The sequence below is a fragment of the Lipotes vexillifer genome, unplaced genomic scaffold (assembly GCF_000442215.2).
Source record: "Lipotes vexillifer unplaced genomic scaffold, Lipotes_vexillifer_v1.1 scaffold61, whole genome shotgun sequence".
NCBI classification, from domain to species: domain Eukaryota; kingdom Metazoa; phylum Chordata; class Mammalia; order Artiodactyla; family Lipotidae; genus Lipotes; species Lipotes vexillifer.
In genome coordinates this window covers 814,466-838,774 of record NW_006787051.1, presented here as the reverse complement: position 1 = coordinate 838,774, position 24,309 = coordinate 814,466, and the positions used below count along the sequence as shown (strand labels likewise).

General features: G+C 41.7%; 1 protein-coding gene across 1 annotated transcript in view; it reads right to left on the bottom strand.

Annotated features, from left to right (window-relative positions):
• The window catches only part of NLRP14 (NLR family pyrin domain containing 14), a 33,803-nt gene extending 10,426 nt beyond the window's left edge, over positions 1 to 23,377 (bottom strand). The window contains 10 exon segments of the mRNA XM_007472314.1: positions 4,104 to 4,281; positions 6,716 to 6,749; positions 7,202 to 7,342; positions 11,833 to 12,829; positions 12,832 to 13,062; positions 21,983 to 22,038; positions 22,040 to 22,052; positions 23,089 to 23,200; positions 23,203 to 23,248; positions 23,250 to 23,377. Coding sequence (XP_007472376.1) covers positions 4,104 to 4,281; positions 6,716 to 6,749; positions 7,202 to 7,342; positions 11,833 to 12,829; positions 12,832 to 13,062; positions 21,983 to 22,038; positions 22,040 to 22,052; positions 23,089 to 23,200; positions 23,203 to 23,248; positions 23,250 to 23,377 — 1,936 coding nt within the window.
• Between the last annotated feature and the right edge of the window lie 932 nt (positions 23,378 to 24,309).

Genomic DNA, 24,309 nt, shown 5'->3' with positions numbered 1-24,309 from the left:
TCTTTCCCTTGCATCTGCAAAGGAAAGCAGATGGTATTACAAGTCAGAAGATATTTTGTAAGAACATTTTTGCTGTGTTTTATTGTTTTATCATAACAAGGGAATCTTACAAGATACCTGGACCTTAGAAATTGTTGCTATGTCTCGTGAAAACAACCCCTAAGTGCTTTTAAGTCTGTAATTTTGTCTTATATAAAAATGTGTCTCTCTCGCAATATTCAAATTGATATTTTGGAATTCCTACATGTTACAAATATTGAAAGAATTTTGCTAAAGCAGAAAAAAAGATCATCAGTACTCTCCTTTCACATGCATTAAGGTAATAAAAAATATATATATAATTCCTCTTTTCCTAGAGTTTGAAGGTCCTGTCTCGTTTATATTAATATGTAACATCAATCACCAGTGACTCAATCAAAAGGGAAGATGAGAGCTGAGGTTTGTGGCTCCATACTTATCCTTAAATATGAACCAGCAAAACGGAGGAGATACCTTAACTTACTTTTAGGTCCTATTGGAGAACCAGCCCTATAATCTCTTAATATTGCTACTAAAACAAGGCCCTGGGCTGAAAATTTCCAAAGCCCCTTCAAAGTAAGCACATTATAATTATTATTTTTTGTTGTTCTTATTGATTGATTTTATTGTCCTTTTTATATTCAGAACAGCTGTCTGAATATATTTTTCTTTTCTAAAAATGCCTGCTGCTTAATTTTCAGGTTGCCCAAGAATTTCTTGTTGTTGAGTGTGAGATTATTTTTCTGATATGAACTAGACATTGAGATATGGCAGAATGGAGTTGTTGCTAAAGCAGTATGGTTGCAGAAGTTATGTGTTCCACACGTATGGGCCGAATGCACCACAGGTACCAGAGGAATGGTGCTCACAAGAGAAAGAGCTTTTACATTAATAAGACAGGCTTCATGGGCCTGTTCTAAAGCAAGGTAAATCATTAGATAAATTAATGTGGTCTAAAATTTGAGACCTCAAATGGCTATGGGACTTCTCCCTGATTTTACTAAAGTGAGAAATAAAAATGCACACATGTTTTCTTAGATCACATAAGGCTTTGCATTTCTTTAACAATAAGTCTAAACTAAAGAATTTCCTAAATCTCTTACAGTTCCCTTACAGGTCAAATAATCATTACTTATGTTAATATTTATTGTTTATTTTTTTTAAAACCTCTTTAGTGGAGTATAATTGCTTTACAATGGTGTGTTAGTTTCTGCTTTAAATTATGTTAATATTTAAAAGAATATAAATATAAATCTAGGTGTATAATTTAAATGAGTTAAATAAATAACTAACATCTTTATAAATTAGGATCTTATAAATCTTGGAATGAGACAATATTACAAACACTATACTATCTGGGTCAAGCTTGAGATATAATACTGTTTTGCTAAATTCTTAGTTACTAACAGTAGCTATACTCTCCTTAATGTTAACTTGAATATATTTTCTAAACGTACTAATTGATTTTGGAAACTTGGAGTAATGTAATATTTTAAAAATTAGTAGTTTGGGGCCTCCCTGGTGGTGCAGTGGTTGAGAGTCCGCCTGCTGATGCAGGGGACACGGGTTCGTGCCCAGGTCCGGGAAGATGCCACATGTCGTGGAGCGGCTGGGCCCATGAGCCATGGCTGCTGAGCCTGCGCGTCCGGAGCCTGTGCTCCACAACGGGAGAGGCCACAACAGTGAGAGGCCCACATACCGCAAAAAAAAAAAAAATTAATAACTTGTGTTTATCTAAAGACATCTAAAGAAATTAAACTTCAAAGAGAGAAAATAAATTACATTCTTACAACAATCTGTTACCATTTCTTCTTCATACTATTCAAATTAAAATAGCAAAATCAATGTATTGTCTTATATCCCATGTTATTTATGTTTAAAAAGTTAGGACTTAAACATTTAAACCAGGGGTCCCCAACCCCTGGGCCATGGACTGGTACTGGTCCGTGGCCTGTTAGGAACCGGGATGCAGAGCAGGTGAGTGGCTGGTGGGCAAGCGAAGCTTCAGCTGTATTTACAGCCGCTCCCCATCGCTTGCATTACCGCCTGAGCTCCGCCTCCTGTCAGATCAGCTGCAGCATTAGATTCTCATGGGAGCACGAACCCTACTGTGAACTGCACATGCAAGGCATCTAGGTTGCAAGTTCCTTATGAGAATATAATGTTTGATGATCTGAGGTGGAGCTGAGGTGGTGATGCTGGCACTGGGGAGTGGCTGCAAATACAGATTATCATTAGCAGAGAGGTTTGACTGCACAGAGATCATAATAAACCAATTGATTGCAGACTCATATCAAAACCCTATCAGTGAGTGGCAAGTGAAAACAAGCTCAGGGCTCCCACTGATTTTGCATTCTGATTGTCTGGTGAGTTGTATAATTATTTAATTATATATTACAATGTAATAATAATAGAAATAAAGTGCACAATAAATGTCCTGCACTTGAATCATCCCGAAACCATCCCCCACCCACCGGTCCATGGAAAAATTGTCTTCCACGAAACCAGTCCCTGGTGCCAAGAAGGTTGGGGACCCCTGGTTTAAATGATATCTCATTTAAACCTTGTTTAGGATGATTATGAAGCTGTGGATACATACATATCAAGGTTTATTAAAGTTGATGAATGTAAGAGAGAAGAGAGGATTGGTAGTTTTCAAGTCAAGTCTCTGCCTGCTGTATCAACTGTGCAGGTGGCAGAACTTCTAGTTTCAAAGTATATACTCTCACTTTTTCAAAGTCTGTGCATATTTACCATGATCTCTTATGCTTTGAGCACTTAATGATTGTAAACAATTGTAATAAGCTGCAAGGGCTCCTGACTCCTGGAAAAACAAACATTTCTACTGGACCATATGCTCTCTGTTATAAAGTATTTTATTCTAGTCAATAATAGAGCCAAGGCTGTGGATATTTGTCATTCTCAAGTACCCTCCTCTTATCTTTGGCAACTAGTCAGTTTCTTCTGGCAACGATTTTAGATGCTCCCTTTCCAGAATGTTAGTCCTCTAACTCAAAACCTTTGAAGATCTAAGAGGTGTTTTGCATTTATACCATTTTGGCATTCATCAGGTGTCTGTTTGGTGAAACAGCAAACAACAATTGCTCCCTCACCTTGCTTATAACCTGCAATGGCAGAACACACGCAAACTAAGACAGGATTCTGGGCACAATTAGGCACTGATAGCATGCCCAGGATTTTTCCCGCTATGTGCTCAACATATTTTAAGGGCTACCCTATTATCAGGCCTACAATGTGGAAGAAGTTATCAAAAAGTAGGTCTTGCTTCAGATTTTACTTGTTTTTTTCACACATAGAATATGATTTGCTTCCCACAGATACAGAACTACCTTGGCCCTTCATGCATCAGGGTTCTGAACTGAGTCTAGGGATTACAAAATCTTCTGAGGTAAAACTTACAGTAATGATTTTTTTGGTTTTCTTTTTTTGGTTGTTTTTATTTTGTCATAAACTGATTTAAATTCCTTTCACTGGAAAATAAGATCTTTCTTGAAACCCATCACACAATATGGAGACGAAGTATGATTGCTAATCTTCTCAGTTTTGTAGAGAAAAAGAATCAGGACCATCAACAGTGTGTGACAGCGAGAAAGCACCCACAGCTGCACTGTTCTTCCTCAACTTTCTGTACTATAATTACTAGTTGTAATTATAAGGTGAGGGGGATTCATTATCAAAAATTAGGTAAAACTGAATCTGCCTCAGCACTGCCCCCAGGTACCATTAGTGCATTCTTTTCTGTGAGAGTTCAAAGACAATGAATATCCTATTCCTGCATTTTAAATATGAAAAATTGATAAATTCTGGGTCCGCTCCCATTTTTTCCCCAGATTTAAGAGATGGAGACACAGAGAACTATACAATGAGGGGGTCTTCGGTGGGGCGATGTGAGGAGTTAGAAGTCCTATCAGAAAGAAATATGCCAGACTCTACTAAGCCCTGCTATTCCATATCAGGAAAGTAGATTTAAGCTAGCCCTAAGAACTGCAAGTCCAGGCTGTGAGAATCTATTTGGACAGACAAAAGTCTCAATTATAAACACACACACGCACACATACAACAACTCATGACTTACCTCAGAGTCTGTAGTTTACAGTCTGGGTGTTTCAAGGCTTCACATAATGACTTTACTCCATTATCCCCAATATCACTCCCTTTCAGGTCAAGATGCATCAGATTCTGATTGTGAATCAAAGAACTAGAGATACCCTGACAATCATCAGGGAAAGAAATAAATCTCAACTTTCAGAAGAAAAATACACAGGAGGGATTACAAGATCATCTCTGCTCCTGGTTACAACATCCCTTTCTTTTCAAGCCAAACTCTTAGATACTGTCTAAATATTCCCGCCATCTCTTATCTTACACTGGATTTCTCATATTCTTGGTCAAGGTCAAAATTTCAAGCTTCAGGATGTTGCCTAGAAAAAAACTGGGTTACAACTTAGATGTCCATTATATCCTGACAACGGATACTCTCAACTTTATTTTGACCTTGAAGGAAAAGAAGGTGTAACATCAGGAGAAGCAGAAGACAAGTTTTTGAACTCTTCGTCCCAGGAATGATGACCAAATATTATTTGGGCTATTCCAAATACTGCAATTACAACATTAATTCACAATAGTAATCCTGTAACCCAACATGAGTTCACAGTTAATATCAGAACTATTTGACTTATCCTTAGCAAAACACATTACTGCAAAATATTCCCTGTCATCTAGTGGGCTTGGCTAGGTATACAGGGACAGCTCAAAGCAGAATATGAAGTGAGTTAAATCTGCCAATTTTTCTTTCTATTTTCCATCTCCTAACTTAGTCACTGTGAGTTATAGCTGAGTCTTCTCTATCGCCTCTGAGGGCCCCAAATGCCCAGTGTGGTCGTACTGCTCACTAACTGTTCAAAAACCTCCCTTTGTGATATTACCTCCCCTCACTTTTGCAGATCACTCACCCTTCACCCTCACCCCCCATCTAGCCAAGCACATCAAGAAAATAAAGCTTTTACCCATTTAGAGTGCTAGCCATCATCATCTAGTAAAGGTGCCTAATGCACTCACTAAATATAAATTGAAATTACAATCTCCTTGTTTGGGAAAAGGGACTTGAGTAAGTAAGGCTATACTAATGTGAGAAAGACTGAGAGCTGCATTCATGGTGTCATCCCCCAGAGACCCTTACATTATAAAAGAGGAAGCCATTTAACTTCAAAGAAGGCATTAGCTATTGTTAACATTGGGGTTGGTGGCATCCAGTGAAGGGGCACAGTGAGGGGGATGAATGGGGGTAAGTGAAAAGGACTGGAACTCCTTCATCATCACATATGTGCAACTGTCTACCACATCTATATGCAAGACCAGACCTCACCTAGTTACTTGAAATCTAAGGTCAGATCTCACTAAAAACAATAAGATTATAAGGGAAATATTTACGGGGAAGCTGTTCCCCCCAAAAAGAACATTAATCTTCAGTGCTAATGGAAACAAGTATCTGTCATTTGTTCTGCATTCAGTACATATTAATGAGCACCAATTAGTCCTTGGGCACATTGATGGGCACTGAATACAGAAAAAAATAGGATCAGTTCCAGCTCCTAGTAGAGCCAATAGACAGGAGACAGGCATGTAAACAAGCAAATGTAAAGAAAGTGGTAGGGTATCTAGAATCAAATGAAGACATAATAAAAATTTTAAAAAGGAAACAGCAAATGCTGGCAAGAACGAGGAGCATGTGGGACTGCCATATACTGCAGGTGGGGCTATAAATGGTAAATCCACTTTGAAGAACTGCTTGGCAATTGCTTAAAAAGTTAAACATACATCTATGAGCTAACAATTCCATTCCTAGGCATTAGCCCAAGAGATGAAAACATATCACAAAAAAAAGCTTTGTACATGAATATTCATAGAAACCTTATTAATAATAGCCAAAAATTGGAAACAACCCAGGGGTCTATTAACGAGAGAATGACTAAGCAAGTTGTAGTATGTCATACAAGGGAACGCTAATCAGCAATTAAAAGAAACAACTGAAACATGCAATAGCATGAATAAATTTTAAAAAACATTTTGTTGAGCAAAAGAAGATGGACCCAAGAAATACATACTGTATGAATCAATCTACATGACCTCCAAGAACAGACAAAGCTAATGTACAGTGATAGAGGTTAGAAAGTGGTTGTCTTTGGGACAGGACAGGGTGAAAGGAGTGAATACAGAAAGGAGTATATGGAAACTTTAGGAGGTGAGGGAATTATTCTCTACCTTGTTTTGGGTATTGGTTACATAGGTGTAGGCGACTGTCAAAACTCAAGGAACTGAACACTCAAGATCTGTGCACTGCACTGAATGGGAAAAAAAATAGTATGTTCCAGAACTTGTCTTTGAAAATGCTTTGTCAATCTGCCTGGAATGCCTCAGCTCTGTGTTCTTCTTTACCTAGAAAATTCCTAATCAAGCCTCAAAAGCTCAGGGCAACTTCCACTATGCTCTGCACAATCTTCCCCAGAACAAGTTAGTTATGCTCCCATGTCCCCAGAGGTTTCTATAGTGTTCTTAGAGTATTTCATGCAGTAGATTTTAATTTCTGTTTACTATTGGTTCCCCCTAATAAGTAGGAGTAGAAGGTGGGATAACGAAAGACAGTAGAATAACTCCATTACATTTTCTCATGCCAGACTTACAGTCGTTTTTGTAGTTTACAGTTTGGGTGCCTTAGTTTTGTTTTGTTTTGTTTTTTGCGGTACGCGGGCCTCTCACTGTTGTGGCCTCTCCTGTTGCGGAGCACAGGCTCCGGACGCGCAGGCCCAGTGGCCATGGCTCACGGGCCCAGCCGCTCCGTGGCATGTGGGATCCTCCCAGACCGGGGCACGAACCCGTGTCCCCCGCACCGGCAGGCGGACTCCCAACCACTGCGCCACCAGGGAAGCCCCGGGTGCCTTAGTTCTTGATTAAAAGTCTTCATTGCTAACTCATCAAGGTTGCTGTGACACGGCCTCTCCCGTTGCAGAGCACAGGCTCCGGACGCACAGGCTCAGCGGCCATGGCCCACGGGCCCAGCCATTCCGCGGCATGTGGGGTCCTCCCGGACCGGCGCACGAACCCGTGTCCCCCGCACCGGCAGGCGGACTCCCAACCACTGCGCCACCAGGGAAGCCCCGGGTGCCTTAGTTCTTGATTAAAAGTCTTCATTGCTAACTCATCAAGGTTGCTGTGACACAAGTACACTTCTCTCAAGTGTTCATTCGCATAAAGCACGGAACAGAGATCTTGCCACCAACGAATAATGCAACCACCAGCCCTTTGCCTAAATGATTAGAGAAAGAAAAGACCAACAAATCTGTTTCAGCCCAGGCAACTCCCAGAAGATGGTACTGGGTGAAAGCAAGAGTAGTTTGGAAATGGCCGGAGCACCCAGGGCAGCCCTGGCTTGAGCGCAGTCCCTCGGGATGTCTTCCTCTTGGCACTCAGGGGCTTTATTTGCTCAACAGCTCCCCCATCCCCCCAACACACTCACTCAGCACACAGGGAATAACAGCTAGAGGGAATTCACTTTAAAGGAAGAGACTCAGGAAAGACAAGAGAGAAATCTCCATATACCTCAAGAGCCAATAACCAGAGAAAACACATGACCACAAAGAGTAAGATTAGGAATAGTGTGTAGACATCAGGAGGCTGTGGTGTAGATTAAGAAGCACAGACTTTGAGCTCCAGTTCTACCATTTACTAGCTGTACTACTTTAAGTCCTATCAGGCCTCTGAGCTCCAAGTTTTCTTCAGCCATAAAATGCAAATGCCATCTCTTTTCACAGGGTTGTGAGGCTCTAATACTCAATTTCAGCGAGTACACAAAAGCACTTTGTAAATTTTAAAATGCTGTACAATTTAGTTATTAGGCATACTATCAATGAACTCATTTAAACAAATAAAGGGTAATAAGCAATAAAACAGAGGATAGCATAGTGATTATAAACATAAGCTCTAGAATGTAAGAGTCCTGAATCCCAACTCTACCATTCACTAAACTGGGTAAATTGGATGATTCTGGCCACGTTACTAACCTATGTGAGCTTTGGCTTCTTTATCATAAAAAAATGAAGATAACAGTCTCTATTTCTTAGGATTACTGTGAACATTCAGTAAGATAATCTATGGAAAATGCTTAGCAAATGTTTTACTTTATAAATGTTCCTAACAATTGGTAGCTGCTATTATTTATATTAAAACATATAAAAGTCTACCATGCTGCCTTATATATAATAGTTACTGTAGGGGAGGAAAAAATACCTTTTTCCCTCTGCCCTCCAAGGTTCTGTGAATGGGGCCCTGTAAATCAGACTGACAAAAGTCATTCTGGAAGAAAGTGGGGAAATTTTATTAGCATGTGCATTGCAGATACATGTGGGAGATACTCAGTTATGAGTAACTCAAAGGAGTGGTTAGAATTTGGGGTATATATACCTAAACTACTAGGAGAACAGATGGGAGGTATGATGGTGATAATGTCTATCTGAGTGTAGGGACAACTGCTGTCTCCAAGAAGACAGGATTAGAGTTGCTCCGGGGAGGGGATTTATGACAGCTGATTTTAAAAGCTGAGTTCTTTTGAGAAGTTCTGCTTTTAGGCAGTAAGGGATTTCAGGAACTCAAATGCCTTCAGTTCAAACTAATTCTTATGTAAAACGTACATATTTTGAAGTGGCATATAGTGATCCGCTTCACTACTCAACTCACTACCCCATGCCTTGCTTAAATTGGAATAAATGACATTGCAGAGGGGTGGTCTCTACATCAACTGAAGGTCTTAAATTTGAGAAAACTAGGCAATAAATTATTCATTTAAACATTCAAGTGCTTACTATGTACAAATACTATGGATAAAACGGTGGACAAGACAGAGATCCTGCTCTCGTGTAGTTTACAATGTAGTTATGCCACAGAAAAGACTGAGGTCACCTATATTGTCCCTTTTAAAACACTGGGCTCTTGGTCTCTTTTATTTTCATAACAATGGCAACTCTAGGATTAGATAACACTACAACATAGGTGAGGGGAAGGTACCATGAAGACTGGCAATATAGTGGCCAGAATGCCATCCTTACATCAAATATAATTATTAGGCATCAAATACATTCTAATGCCCTGGGTTGAATCACATCTTCTATAAATAGAACTATGAGGCCATAATTAGAAAACTGACTGCAGGTGATTATTCACAACTCCCCAAGGACAATAAAGGTCATAGCACCCCAGCCTACAATTCCTGCTCCCACAGTTCAGAGAGAAATGAAATGCATGTTCTTATAAAAGGACTACAATTGTATGTAATGGCAATGAGACAACCTGGGTAAAGTTGGAAAACCAAGGACTTATAATCAGATGTGTGACCTCAGTCAAGTTATGTACACTCTTGGTACCTCAGTTTTTTATAAGTAAAATTGAAATAATAGCATCTATATAGGATTGTTGGGAGACTAAATGAGCTAGGACTTAGAAGGCTGTCAGGTATGTGTTAAGCAAATTTAGCTATTATCTGATGTGTGCTTGAATCAATAACTGTACACTTACTTTCTGGGTGAACTTCTCTGAATCTCAGTTTTATAATCGTAAAAATAAATTGAGAGGGCTTCCCTGGTGGCGCAGTGGTTGACAGTCCCCCTGCTGATGCAGGGGACATGGGTTCGTGCCCTGGTCCGGGAAGATCCCACATGCAGCAGAGCAGCTGGGCCCGTGAGCCATAGCCGCTGAGCCTGCGCGTCCAGAGCCTGTGCTCCGCAACGGGAGAGGCCACAACAGTGAGAGGCCCTCGTACCACAAAAAATAAAAATAAAAAATAAATAAATTGAGGGCTTCCCTGGTGGCGCAGTGGTTGAGGGTCCGCCTGCCAATGCAGGGAACATGGGTTCGTGCCCCGGTCAGGGAGGATCCCGCATGCCGCGGAGCAGCTGGGCCCGTGAGCCGTGGCCGCTGAGCCTGCGCGTCCGGAGCCTGCGCTCCGCAACGGGAGAGGCCACAACAGTGAGAAGCCCGCGTACTGCAAAATAAATGAATGAATGAATGAATGAATGAATAAATAAATAAATAGATAGATAGATAGATAGATAGATAGATAGAGATATGGTTTTGACCAGCATTAAACTGGATAACATGTTAAATATCCCGTGTACTGTATAACTGTATACCACATAGTAAGCCCTCAATTAATTAAATCTGGAACTGATACCATAGTTCAATTCTACCCCCAGACTTAGATGGGTAGAGTCAGAAAAGGCAACTCAAGGAAGGAGAGAGGGTAAAATAGTACGCATAAAATGCTGAAGGTTCATTTATTCTTTCGAAACATTCCTTCAGCACCTACTATTTCTTACCCACTTCTGACTCTCCCCATTTAGGTGTTAAAGGGCTGAGACCTTCCATACAAAGGCCAAACTATGTCTAGGTAATGGGGAAGGTGAGTGAGGTCAGTAGAGTATAGTGAAATAGTCCAGATAGATGACCTATGTAACCTGGGTTCAGCAAGAAATTCCTGGTACCTATCCTTCGGGAAGGCATTATTTTAAAAAGTTAAATATCAGGGCTTCCCTGGTGGCGCAGTGGTTGAGAGTCTGCCTGCCGATGCGGGGGACACGGGTTCATGCCCCGGTCCGGTAAGATCCCGCATGCCGTGGAGCGGCTGGGCCCGTGAACCATGGCTGCTGAGCCTGCACGTCCGGAGCCTGTGCTCCTCAGCAGGAGAGGCCACAGCAGTGAGAGGCCCCCTGTGCTCCGCAACGGGAGAGGCCACAACAGTGAGAGGCCCCCGTACCACAAAAAATAAAAATAAAAAATAAATAAATTGAGGGCTTCCCTGGTGGCGCAGTGGTTGAGGGTCCGCCTGCCAATGCAGGGAACATGGGTTCGTGCCCCGGTCAGGGAGGATCCCGCATGCCGCGGAGCAGCTGGGCCCGTGAGCCGTGGCCGCTGAGCCTGCGCGTCCGGAGCCTGCGCTCCGCAACGGGAGAGGCCACAACAGTGAGAAGCCCGCGTACTGCAAAATAAATGAATGAATGAATGAATGAATGAATAAATAAATAAATAGATAGATAGATAGATAGATAGATAGATAGAGATATGGTTTTGACCAGCATTAAACTGGATAACATGTTAAATATCCCGTGTACTGTATAACTGTATACCACATAGTAAGCCCTCAATTAATTAAATCTGGAACTGATACCATAGTTCAATTCTACCCCCAGACTTAGATGGGTAGAGTCAGAAAAGGCAACTCAAGGAAGGAGAGAGGGTAAAATAGTACGCATAAAATGCTGAAGGTTCATTTATTCTTTCGAAACATTCCTTCAGCACCTACTATTTCTTACCCACTTCTGACTCTCCCCATTTAGGTGTTAAAGGGCTGAGACCTTCCATACAAAGGCCAAACTATGTCTAGGTAATGGGGAAGGTGAGTGAGGTCAGTAGAGTATAGTGAAATAGTCCAGATAGATGACCTATGTAACCTGGGTTCAGCAAGAAATTCCTGGTACCTATCCTTCGGGAAGGCATTATTTTAAAAAGTTAAATATCAGGGCTTCCCTGGTGGCGCAGTGGTTGAGAGTCTGCCTGCCGATGCGGGGGACACGGGTTCATGCCCCGGTCCGGTAAGATCCCGCATGCCGTGGAGCGGCTGGGCCCGTGAACCATGGCTGCTGAGCCTGCACGTCCGGAGCCTGTGCTCCTCAGCAGGAGAGGCCACAGCAGTGAGAGGCCCGCGTACCGCAAAAAAAAAAAAAAAAAAAAAAAAAAAAAAGGCCAAACAAAAAGCATTTCATCTGCAGTAAATGGGGGTCTTTATAACTGCTACTTTCAAGTACCAGCTCCAAGTCTTCAAAAGACTGAAAGGAATTGTCCCTGGTGCCCCAACTGCCTTGCAACATATAAAACATTGCTGCAGAAAACTCCTGAATGTGCAGGTGGGTGAACACATAGCAGTTTTCATACTCTGTGTCCTTTTGAAGGATATTCATGTCCAGGAAAATTGAGACATCAGATTTTGCTAACCCATGCCTTCTGAGATTTTCCTTGTAAAACACATATGTCATAGTCCATACTCCTTTGGCAGCCAAGTGGCACAGGCTCCTCAGTTGGGTTTGGCTGGGTAGACTAGGAAAGCTTCCATCTACCCGTGTCAACAAGCTAGAGATACAGCAGGTAAACAGAGATGTGGCTGTCTTGCAGGTCAGTGTGATATCACCACCCCTCTCCATTTGCTGCTCCAGACAACTACAAATGACCCAGCACACCACGGGGCCTTTGCACATGCTAAAAAGCATCTCATAGTTTCTTAGGGAACTGAACACTTGCAAGGCCCACCTCTCATGTTCAAAAAATTGGTAAATATATGCCTCTCTTGCATCCTCAGACATACCTAGTAGCTGTATAGAATGCTGACTCTTCAACAAAGGCTTGAGTTTCTTACAAGCTGTGAGTTTTGTCGTCACCAATAAGGACGACTCAGGGAGCTTCACTTTTCTCAGCAAACTACTCATGAGGAGGGACACGGGGTGTACCTGGGTCCAGTCTGTACGCAGCACACACTCAGGTTCCTCAAAGGCAAAGTTCAGTTCATCAAAACTATCAGTAATAAAAAGGAGACTACTCGGCTGGGACAGAATCCTTTCAATGGGGCCTTCTGTGCTGGGCCAGTCCTTTGATATCATTTGAGCAAAGCTTCTCTCTCTCAACTGGTTAATTTCTCTTGCATTGAGATAAAAAACATAGGTAAATTTCTGCTGGTAGGGGTTGCCCTGTGCCCTAACATCACCATTCTCACCAAGGTTGTCTTCCCAACTCCAGCAGCCCCCTGAAGGATCACGGTCTGTGGCTGCTCACCTGTTCTGACATCCATATCAAACAAACGTTCCAACAGCTCTCGGCCTTCCTGAGCAATTTCATGACAGAAGTTTTCAGATTCTCCAAGCAAATCGTTCTTATCTAACATGATGCAAAATTTTTCCCTTATTTGAACTCTGTATTCTGCTCCATCACCTAAATCAGTTAGAAGGGAGCCAGAAGATACACATGATCAGAATTAATTCTATGATTTTCAAGCTTAAGAATATTGCACTTAGAGTAGGACCAAGAAGTGATACATGCTGAAATCAAAGTACAGCTGGTTTAAATGAGAAAAGAATGTAAATAAAACAAAAATATTCCTGTAGGTTTAAAACCCACATTATAAACTGAAAAAACAGAACCCACAATGCAGAAATTAATGATGGAAAATAAAAATTAGATTCGTTCTAGAAATAATTCTTTTCTTCCCTGTACTTCTATTCTACAGAGAAAATAGAGGATGTATGTGGAGAACAGAGCCATCATCCAGATAAAAAGAGAACACAGGCCACAATTAACAATAATACCCAGAGAGGACCTGAACACAGATCTGAATCTACAGATCAAAATCATCCACTTTATACAGATAAACCATTAGTGGACATGAACAGTTGCAGACATTCTCCCCAAGGAGCAAGACGGCTAAGCCCCACATCGAGCTTCCCACACTTGGGGTCCTGCACTGGGAAGATGAGCCCACAGAACGTCTGGCTTTGAAGGCAGCAGGGCTTACTTTCAGGAGAGCCAGAGGGCTGTAGGAAACAGGACTCTGCTCTTAAAGGGCACATACAAAATCTCACGTGTTGAGACCCAGGGTAAAAGCAGTAATTTGAAAGGAGCTCGGGTAAGACCTAGTATCTGATCTTGGAAAGACTCCCAGAGAGGCAGGAGGCAACTGGGACTCACCCATGGGACACAGACACTGACGGCAGCTGTTTGGGGAGCTCCTTCTACCACGAGGACACTGGTGCTGGCAAGAGCCATTTTGGAGTCCTTCCCCTAGCTCATTAGCACCAGGATCCAGCCCTGCCCACCAGCTGGTTGGCACCAGTCCTGGGGCACCCCAGACCAAGCAGCAACCACCTAGGGACACAGCTTCACCCACCAGCAAGCCGATAGAAGCCGTAGGCCCCCCCTGAGCATCTCAGCTGGCCCAGGACCCATCCCCCAGACTCCCACCAGTGGGCAGACACCAGTCCCTGGACCCTGCCTACCAGCGGGTGGACACACCAGCTCCAAGATATCTTAGGCCCCTCAGCCAGCATCCCTGGAATCCAGCCTCAACCACCAGTGGGCCAGCATTGGCCCCAGAACCTGCCCTCATCTACCAGCTCGAGGACCCCCAGGCCACAGCCAGCCACCCCAAACCTGGCTCTGCCCATTAGTGGGTCAGTACTAGCCCTGGAACCTCTCAGAGCTCCACAGCCAGTCACCTCTGGACCTGGTTCCACCCAGGGGTGCCAGGACAGACTGGTCCTGTCCTGGCACCCCTGTACTCCCAAAGCCAGCCACCTTGTGATCCGGCCCCACCGACCAACAGGTCAGCCCAGACTGTGCAGCCAGTCACACCTCGCCCCAAACCCACCCAATAGCAGGTCTACACCAGCTCTGGGAACCCTGGGCCTGCAGCTGGCCACCCATGGCCCAGCCCCACTCACCAGTGGGACAGCACCAGGACAGGGACTCCCCAGGCCATGCAGCCAGCTGCTCCAGGACCAGCTCCACAAGCAGCCAGCAGCCTCTGCACTAGGCAGGGCCTAGCAACCAACCAGGCCAGGGGCCAGCCATGCTTACCTGTGTGTCCACAGCAGGCATGTGGCCTGTTGCAGCCCTGCCACAACAGAAGGTCCCATGCAGCCCACATAGGGGTCACCACTAGAGCATATAACTGTTGACCAGAGGGAAGTGTGCTGCTGGGCCTCATAGGTCAGCTCCTAAATAAGGCCACTTCCCCAAGATTAGGAAGCACAACTGACCTACCTAATACATAGAAACAGACACAGAAACAACTACAAGAAAAAAACTAAAAAACACAAACACATGGAGGCTAAACAATATGCTACTAAACAACTAATGGGTCAATGAAGAAGTCAAAGGGGAAATAAAAAAATACCTAGAGAAACGAAAATGAAACCACGATGATCTAAAACCTATGGGATGCAGCAAAAGCTGTTCTAAGAGGGAAGTTTCTAGCAATACAGTCTTAACTCAGGAAATAAGAAAAATCACAAATAAACAACCTAACCTTACACCTAAAGCAACTAGAGAAAGAACAAACAAAACCCAAAGTTAGTAGAAGGAAAGAAATCATAAAGATCAGAGCAGAAATAAATGAAATAGAAATGAAGAAAACAATAGCAAAGATCAATGAAACTAAAAGCTGGTTCTTTGAAAAGATAAACAAAATTGACAAACTTTTAGCCAGACACATCAAGAAAAACAGGGAGAGGGCTCAAATCAATAAAATTAGAAATGAAAAAGGAGAAGTTAACAATGGACACCACAGAAATACAAAGAATAAGAGACTACCACGAGCAACTCTATGCCAATAAAATGGACAACCTGGAAGAAATGGACAAATTCTTAGAAAGACTGAACCAGGAATAAATAGAAAATATGAACAGACCAATCACAAGTACTGAAATTGAAACTGTGATAAAAAAAACTCCCAACAGGGCTTCCCTGGTGGCGCAGTGGTTGAGATTCCGCCTGCCAATGCAGGGGACACGGGTTCGAGCCCTGGTCTGGGAAGATCCCACATGCCGCGGAGCAACTAGGCCCGTGAGCCACAACTACTGAGCCGGCGCGTCTGGAGCCTGTGCTCCGCAACAAGAGAGGCCGCGATAGTGAGAGGCCCGCGCACCGCGATGAAGAGTGGCCCCCACTTGCCACAACTAGAGAGAGCCCTCGCACAGAAATGAAGACCCAACACAGCAAAAATAAATTAATTAATTAATAAACTCCTACCCCAACATCTTAAAAAAAAAAAAAAACTCCCAACAAACAGAAGTTCAGGACCAGATAGCTTCATAGGAGAATTCTATCAAACATTTAGAAAAGAGTTAACACCTATCCTTCTGAAACAATTCCAAAACATTGCAGAGGAAGGAATACTCCCAAACTCATTCTATGAGGCCACAATCACCCTCTTAACAAAACCAGACAAAGATATCACAAAAAAAGAGAATTACAGGCCAGTATCACTGATGAACACAGACACAAAAATCCTCAACAAAACACTAGCAATCCAAATTCAACAATACATTAAAAGGATCATACACCATGATCAAGTGGGATTTATCCCCAAGGAGAGTTCAGTATCTGCAAATCAATCAATGTGATTCACCACATTAACAAATTAAATAATAAAAATCATACAATCACTTCAATAGATGCTGAAAAAGCTTCTGACAAAATTCACATCCATTTAGGATAAAAACTCTCCAGAAAGTGGAGATGACCATACTACCCAAGGCAACCTATGGATTCAACGCAATCCCAATCAAAATACCAAAGGCATTTTTCACTGAACCAGAACAATCTAAAATTTGTATGGAAACACAAACAACCCCAAATAGCAAAAACAATCTTGAAAAAGAAGAACAAAGCTGGAGGTATCACAATCCCTGACTTAAGACTATACTACAGTAATCAAAACAGTATGGTACTAACACAGAAACAGACACACGGAACAATGGAACAGAAAAGAGAGCCCAGAAATGAACCCATACTTATATGGTCAATTAATCTACAACAAAGGAAATATGAATATATAATTGAGAAAAGAGAGCTTGTTCAATAAATTGTGTTGGGAAAAGTAGACAGCTGACATGCAAAAGACTACTTTGTCACACCATATACAAAAATAAACTCAAAATGGATTAAAGACTTAAATGCAATGCAAGCAACCTAAATGTCCATCGACAAAGGAATGGATAAAGAAGGTGTGATACATATATACAATGGAATATTACTCAGCCATAAAAAATAATGAAACAATGTCATTTGCAGCAACATGGATGGACCTAGAGATTGCCATACTGAGTGAAGTAAGTCAGACACAGAAAAACAAATATTATATGATATCGCTTATATGTGGAATCTAAAAAATGGTACAAATGAACTTATTTATAAAACAGAAATAGAGTCACAGATGTAGAAAACAAACTTATGGTTACCAGGGGGGAAAGGGTGGGGGAGAGATAAATTGGAAGATTGGGATTGACATATACACACTACTGTATATAAAATAGAAAACTAATAAGGACCTACTGTACAGCACAGGGAACTCAACTTATATGGGAAAAGAATCTAAAAAAGAGTGGATATATGTATATGTACAACTGAATCACTTTGCTGTTCAGTAGAAACACAACATTTTAAATCAACTATACTCCAATAAAAAATTTTTAAAAGGGCTTCCCTGGTGGCGCAGTGCTTGAGAGTCCGCCTGCCGATGCAGGAGACGCGGGTTCGTGCCCCGTTTCGGGAAGATCCCACATGCCGCGGAGCGGCTGGGCCCGTGAGCCATGGCCGCTGAGCCTGCGCGTCCGGAGCCTGTGCTCCGCAAATGGGAGAGGCCACAACAGTGAGAGGCCCGCATAACGCAAGGAAAAAAAAAAAAAAAAAAAAAAAAAAAAAAAATTTTTAAAAAAGACTTAAGTATTAAGACCTAAAACCATAAAACTTCTGGAAGAAAATATAGGCAGTATGCTCTTTGACACTGGTCTTAGCAATATTATTTTGGATATGCCTCCTCAGGCAAGGGAAATGAAAGCAAAAGTAAACAAGTAGGACTACATCAAACTAAAAAGCTTTTTATTATTTTTTAAAAAGCTTTTGCATTTGAGGGTATTATGCTAAGCGAAATAAGTCACACAGAGAAAGATAAAATATCACTTACATGTGGAATCTAAAAAAATGCAACAAACTAATGAATATAACGAAAAAGAAGCAGACTGATAGATATAGAGAAGAAACTAGTGGTTACCAGTTGGGGGGGAAGAGGGGAGAGGCAATACAGGGGGAGGGGATTAAGAGGTACAAACTATTACATATAAAATAAGCTACAAGGATATATTGTACAACATGGGGAATACAGCCAAAATTTTATAATAACCATAAATGGAGAATTCTTTTAAAAATTATGATTTGTTATATTGTACACCTGTGACATATAATATTGTACATCAACTATACTTCAATAAATAAATAAATAAATAAAAAGCTTTTGCACAGTGAAACTATCAACAAAACAAAAAGGCCATCTACTGAATGGGAGAAGATATTTGCAAATACTATATCCATTAATGTGTTAATATCCAAACTATACAAAGAGCTCATACAACTCAACATTAAAAAAAAGCCCTGGTGGCACAGTGTTTAAGAATCTGCCTGCCAATTCAGGGGACACGGGTTTGAGCCCTGGTCTGGGAAGATCCCACATACCGTGGAGCAACTAAGCCCGTGCGCCGCAACTACTGAGCCTGTGCTCTAGAGCCCACGAGCCACAACTACTGAGTCCAAGTGCCACAAGTACTGAAGCCCACGTGCCTAGAGCCCGTGCTCTGCAACAAGAGAAGCCACCTAATGAGAAGCCCATGCACTGCGACGAAAAGTAGCCCCCTCTCGCCGCAACTAGAGAAAAGCCCACGTGCAGCAACAAAGACCTGACGCAGCCAAAAAAATAAATAAATAAATTTATTTAAAAAAAACAGACCCTATTGAAAAATGGGCAGAGGACCTGAATAGACATTTTTTCAAAGATGACTTCAGATGGGCAACAGGCACATGAAAAGATTCTCAACATCACTATTCATCAGAAAAATACAAATCAAAATCACAATAAGATATTACCCCACATCTGTCACAATGGCTATTATCAAAAAGACAACAAATAACAGGTGTTGGCGAGGATATGGAGAAAATGGAACCCTCGGGCACTGTTGGTGGGAATGTAAGTTGGTACAGCCAGTATGGAAAACAGTAAGAAGGTTCCTCAAAAAATTGAAAACAGAACTACCATACGATACAGTAATTCTACTCCTGGGTAGTTAGCCAAAGAAAATGAAAACACTAATTCAAAAAGATATATACACCCTTATGTTTATTGTAGCATTATTTACAATAGCCAAGATATGGAAGCAACCTAAGTGCCCCTTAATAGATGAACAGATAAAGAAACTGTGGTATATATACACAATGGAATATTAGCCATAAAAAGGAATGAAATCTTGCCATTTGTGACAACATGGGTGGACCTAGAGGGTGTTATGCTAAGCGAAGTACGTCAGACAGAGAAAGATAAATACTGTACAAGTTCACTTATATGTGGAATCTAAAAAACAAATGAAAAAACATAATGAAACAGAAACAGAGTCATAGATGCAGAGAAAAACAGGTGGTTGCCAGAGGGGTGGGAGGTGGGAGGAATTTAGAAATAGGTGAGGGAGAGGTACAAACTAAAAAAGAAAATGAGGGGCTTCCCTGGTGGCGTAGTGGTTGAGAGTCCACCTGCCGATTCAGGGGACGCGGGTTCATGCCCCGGTCTGGGAGGATCCCACATACCGCAGAGTGGCTGGGCCCATGAGCCATGGCTGCTGAGCCTGCGCGCCCGGAGCTTGTGCTCCACAACGGGAGAGGCTGCAACAGTGAGAGGCCCGCGTACCACAAAAAAAAAAAAAAAAAAAAAAAAGGAAAGAAAGAAATGAACATTGAAGCATAGCGTGAAGAATATTTTAAAGAAAAGAAAAAAAAATTCCCAAGTGTCCAAGTAGAATGAAAATATAGTTACATCTTTTCCTAGTTCAGTCTGATTCCTTCTTTAGAGCTCAATTTAAATGTCACTATCTCTGGGAAGACTTCTCTGAACTCCAAAGATAGATAGTTCTCTCTTTTGTACATTCTCAGAACACAGTATATTTTTCATTCACAGCACATATCTCAAGCTGGAATTACTTTAATTTTTAAAGCATATAATTCTTTTCTTTGTTCTACTAGGGCATTCAGTACAAACAGCTAACAAAGTTCATATCCCACTAAATTATGCTTAGTTCTCCCCCAGGGGAAGGTATGGTATTAGAAGTCAGATACTCTTTCTTTTTATGGTATAATATCATACAGTGCTGTACTTTTAAAAAATTGGGATTATAAGGATGATCTTTACTATCTTCATTATAGTTTTATCTATCTTCCAAATTTTCCAAAGTAAATTTCTATGGAGGTAGAACCTTGGTTTCCTAAATTTATGGCCAGTTATACCACAAAAATAAGCTTCCTTATATTGTATCAGAAATTAAGGTCCAAGCAGGAACTTATCTTCAAAATCATTTAATACAATAAGAAATTTTTACTTATTAGTGCTTAGAATAATGTAGGTTCTCAATTATTTCTTGAATGAAATAATGTAGCCCATTAGAAAGCAGCATAGTTGAGCTAAGCTGGTCCAGTTTTCTTTGTATTATAATTCAATTTATATAAACTAGAATTCAGCCATATAGAATTCAAAACAAAGTAGAGGGACTGGAAATGGTATTGAACTAAGACTGAGAAAACCTGGTCTTAGAAATAACATTTTACACAGACTAGTTGTCACCATCCTGGAACTCAATTACAGCATCATTTCTTTTTTTAAAAAACTTAATTTATTTTTTACACAGCAGGTTCTTATTAGTTATCTATTTTATACACATCAGTGTATACATGTCAATCCCAATCGCCCAATTCATCATACCGCCCCCCTCCCCGCCACTTTCCCCCCTTGGTGTCCATATGTTTGTTCTCTACATCTGTGTCTCTATTTCTGCCTTGCAAACCAGTTCATCTGTGCCATTTTTCTAGATTCCACATATATGGGTTAATATACGATATTTGTTTTTCTCTTTCTGACTTACTTCACTCTGTACGATAGTCTCTAGATCCATCCACGTCTTTACAAATGACCCAATTTTGTTCCTTTTTATGGCTGAGTAATATTCCATTGTATATATGTACCACATCTTCTTTATCCATTCGTCTGTCGATGGGCATTTAGGTTGCTTCCATGACCTGGCTATCGTTAATAGTGCTGCAATGAACACTGTGGTGCATGTGTCTTTTTGAATTATGGTTTTCTCTGGGTGTATGCCCAGCAGTGGGATTACTCGGTCATATGGTAATTCTATTTTTAGTTTGTTAAGGAACCTCCATACTGTTCTCCATAGCGGCTGTATCAATTTACATTCCCACCAACAGTGTAAGAGGGTTCCCTTTTCTCCATACCCTCTCCAGCATTTGCTGTTTGTAGATTTTCTGATAATGCCCATTCTAACTGGTATGAGGTAATACCTCACTATAGTTTTGATTTGCATTAATTTGATCTGATTTGATTTGATTTGCTCTAATAATTAATGATGCTGAGCAGCTTTTCATGTGCTTCTTGGCCATCTGTATGTCTTCTTTGAAGAAATGTCTATTTAGGTATTCTGCCTGTTTTTTGATTGGGTTGTTTGTTGTTTTAATATTGAGCTGTATGAGCTGCTTATATAAAGATTTTTCTTTTGATGTGGACCATTTTTAAAGTCTTTATTGAATTTGTTACAATATTGCTTCTGTATTATGTTTTGGTTTTTTTGTCCCCAAGGCATGTGGGATCTTAGCTCCCCGACCAGGGATCAGACCCACACCTGCTGCATTGGAAGGCAAAGTCTTAACCACTGGACTACCAGGGAAGCCCCTACAGCATCATTTCTAATGGAAGAGAGGAGACGCAAAAAGCCAAATAATCCCTGACAACTCAGGGACTCTTCAGTCTATAAAACAAGATATCAAGATACCTTTGTTCATCAGACTGTCAATTTTTGACTGGCCATTTCCAAATGCTGCTCTTTTGAGGCTTTGAATTAACATGGTCCTGTTTCTGACTTTGTCCAGAGGGCCAGTTTTGTCAACTCTTTTTGAACAATAATCACAGAACAGGTAGGATATTGCAAGAAGTTAACAAGGGTTGAACAAAGGTCCCCTGGGAGATAACTTTCCCCCATCATGCTTCTAAAGCTCAAACCTCCCAAATCTGACAAAAAGCCCATCTACTTACCCAGCACTGCTTCCTGATCACCTTGTACCTCTCGGGCCCCAGTGTCCTCTGGTCTCAGTCTGGGCTGTCCCTGCAACAGGTTCCAAAAGGATCGTGAGATTTACCAAAAACCAGGAGAATTTGGTGATGGCCAGAACAGGGGCCAGAATTTTCCTCAGTGTCCAATTCTATGATCATCTGGGTTTAAGAAACTAGAGCTAACAAAGCCTCAGACTCCACCAGCTCAGCGGAGGGTGAAGTGATGTGGTGTGAACAACACTGAAGCATGATACCTCTTGCCATGCTTCCCACCCTGTAACTCTAAGGCAAGTAGTCTAGTCTAAGCCTAAGTTTCCTTGACTGTACTGACCTCACAGGGATATGGTGAGGCTCAAAAGAAATAATGGGGCTTCCCTGGTGGCGCAGTGGTTGAGAGGCCGCCTGCCGATGCAGGGGACACGGGTTCGTGTCCCAGTCCGGGAAGATCCCACATGCCATGGAGTGGCTGCGCCCATGAGCCGTGGCCGCTGGGCCTGCGCGTCCGGAGGCTGTGCTACGCAACGGGAGAGGCCACAACAGTGAGAGGCCCGCGGACCGCAAAAAAAAAAGAAAAAAAAGAAAAAAAGAAATAATGGATATACGTTTTGGAGCTCTAAAGCCTTGTATATGAATAAGGAATTTTAGATGTCTACAGAATTTCACGCCTAAGAATGACTAAAACTACTGTTTTGCCTTATGTCCCTTAATAATTTTTTGCCCATTCCTCATATTTCAGCAAAGATTTAAGGTCATATTTGAGTGTCCTCAAAATTTAGGCCAACCTATGACTTTATTTGTAGTTTAGGCAAAGGAGCAGTAGATGGGGCAATTCTTTTCACTCAATTCCTTTAATCATTCTAATTGGTACAAGATGGATGAATTACCCCCAATTAAGGAGTCAGGCTGAATAACAGTACTCAGAACCCTCCAGCCTGTTTAGTGTTCCTCAAACGATCCAATGTACTTGAGCACCATGGAGCTTGTGTCCCACAGAATGGTTTAATCCCCAAGTCCCTCTCATAGAATCAATGGGCTCCAGGAACCACTTCCTTCTTTCCACCCGTAGAAGTGTGTCCAGCATCACTCACAGTTGATCTCCGCGTTTGCTCTCTCACACAGATCCTTCAGGTTCATCTTGCCAAAGATTTTGAGAGCCACCCCCCAGGCCTGCTCTCCTGGATGATACTTGTTCATCAAGTTACAGCCAAATCCTCCCGCTTGGGCTTCTTCACTTCAGACCATGCTGCAGGATCCAGGTTCCGTGGTCTCATTCTTTAGAAGTGACTTGAATCTATTTAATTCCTCTTTGTTTAGCTCCTCCAAATACAGTGGCAGCCCAAAATCAGAAAAGAAGGAGGAAGATGACATATCTGTCATCTTGTCCAGGGATCAATATTCAACTTTCAGTGGGGAAAAAATAATCAAAAGAATGTGGAATAAATGGGGCCTATGGAAAAGTAAGTTTAGAAAATGAAATACCTCTAAAAACATAGATTAATTCAACAAACCTGTATTGAAGCCCACTGTATCAGGCTCAGTACTGACTTCCTGTCCACTGTTATACATTTTCTATCATAAAAACATTCTTCTAATATAGACCAATCTATGATTCTTCCACCTTCCCAAGAGTTACTCCCAGTCCCACACTTATGAGCTGTAAGAAATAAAGAAAGGCAATCCATCTCTCGTTACTCTTCTGCAAAGCAAGGATATCAGAACCAGTCTCAGAGGACTGTGGTATGGATTAAATAAGGTAGAGTTCCTATATCAACTGGCTCAGAACAGGCTCCTACTAAATATTGGCAAATTTCTTCATTCTCTCTCTCCCCCACCAACACCCAACACACATCTCAGCCTATAAAACGTTGTTATTGTATCCCCATCATTACTCTTGAAGCACATTTGTCACCACTGGCATATATCACCATTTACCTCTTGTCATGTCATCTCTGGTCACAAATCCATACTAGTCCCCGAAGATCTGCATTCTTAGCTCACAAGCTACTTTCACATCCACTCCCCAACACCACAATTATTCTGGGTGAGCTCAAAGTTAAAGCCCTTCCCAAACAGCATTCTCGCCCACCTCAACCCCCATGACCTCATTCCACTCCAGCATTTCACTCTGATGCTCTCACTCATACTTTATCAGCAGCAGCTACCCAAACTCTGCAGAGTCCCTTAAGTTAATTAAATTCTTAAACTAATACCTTCCAGTTAATTGAGCAGTTTCATGCCTTCACTCCCATGGTGACTGTTCTTCAAATGCTATCAAATCCTAGTCTTTTGAGCCCTCTGTTTTCCTCTTA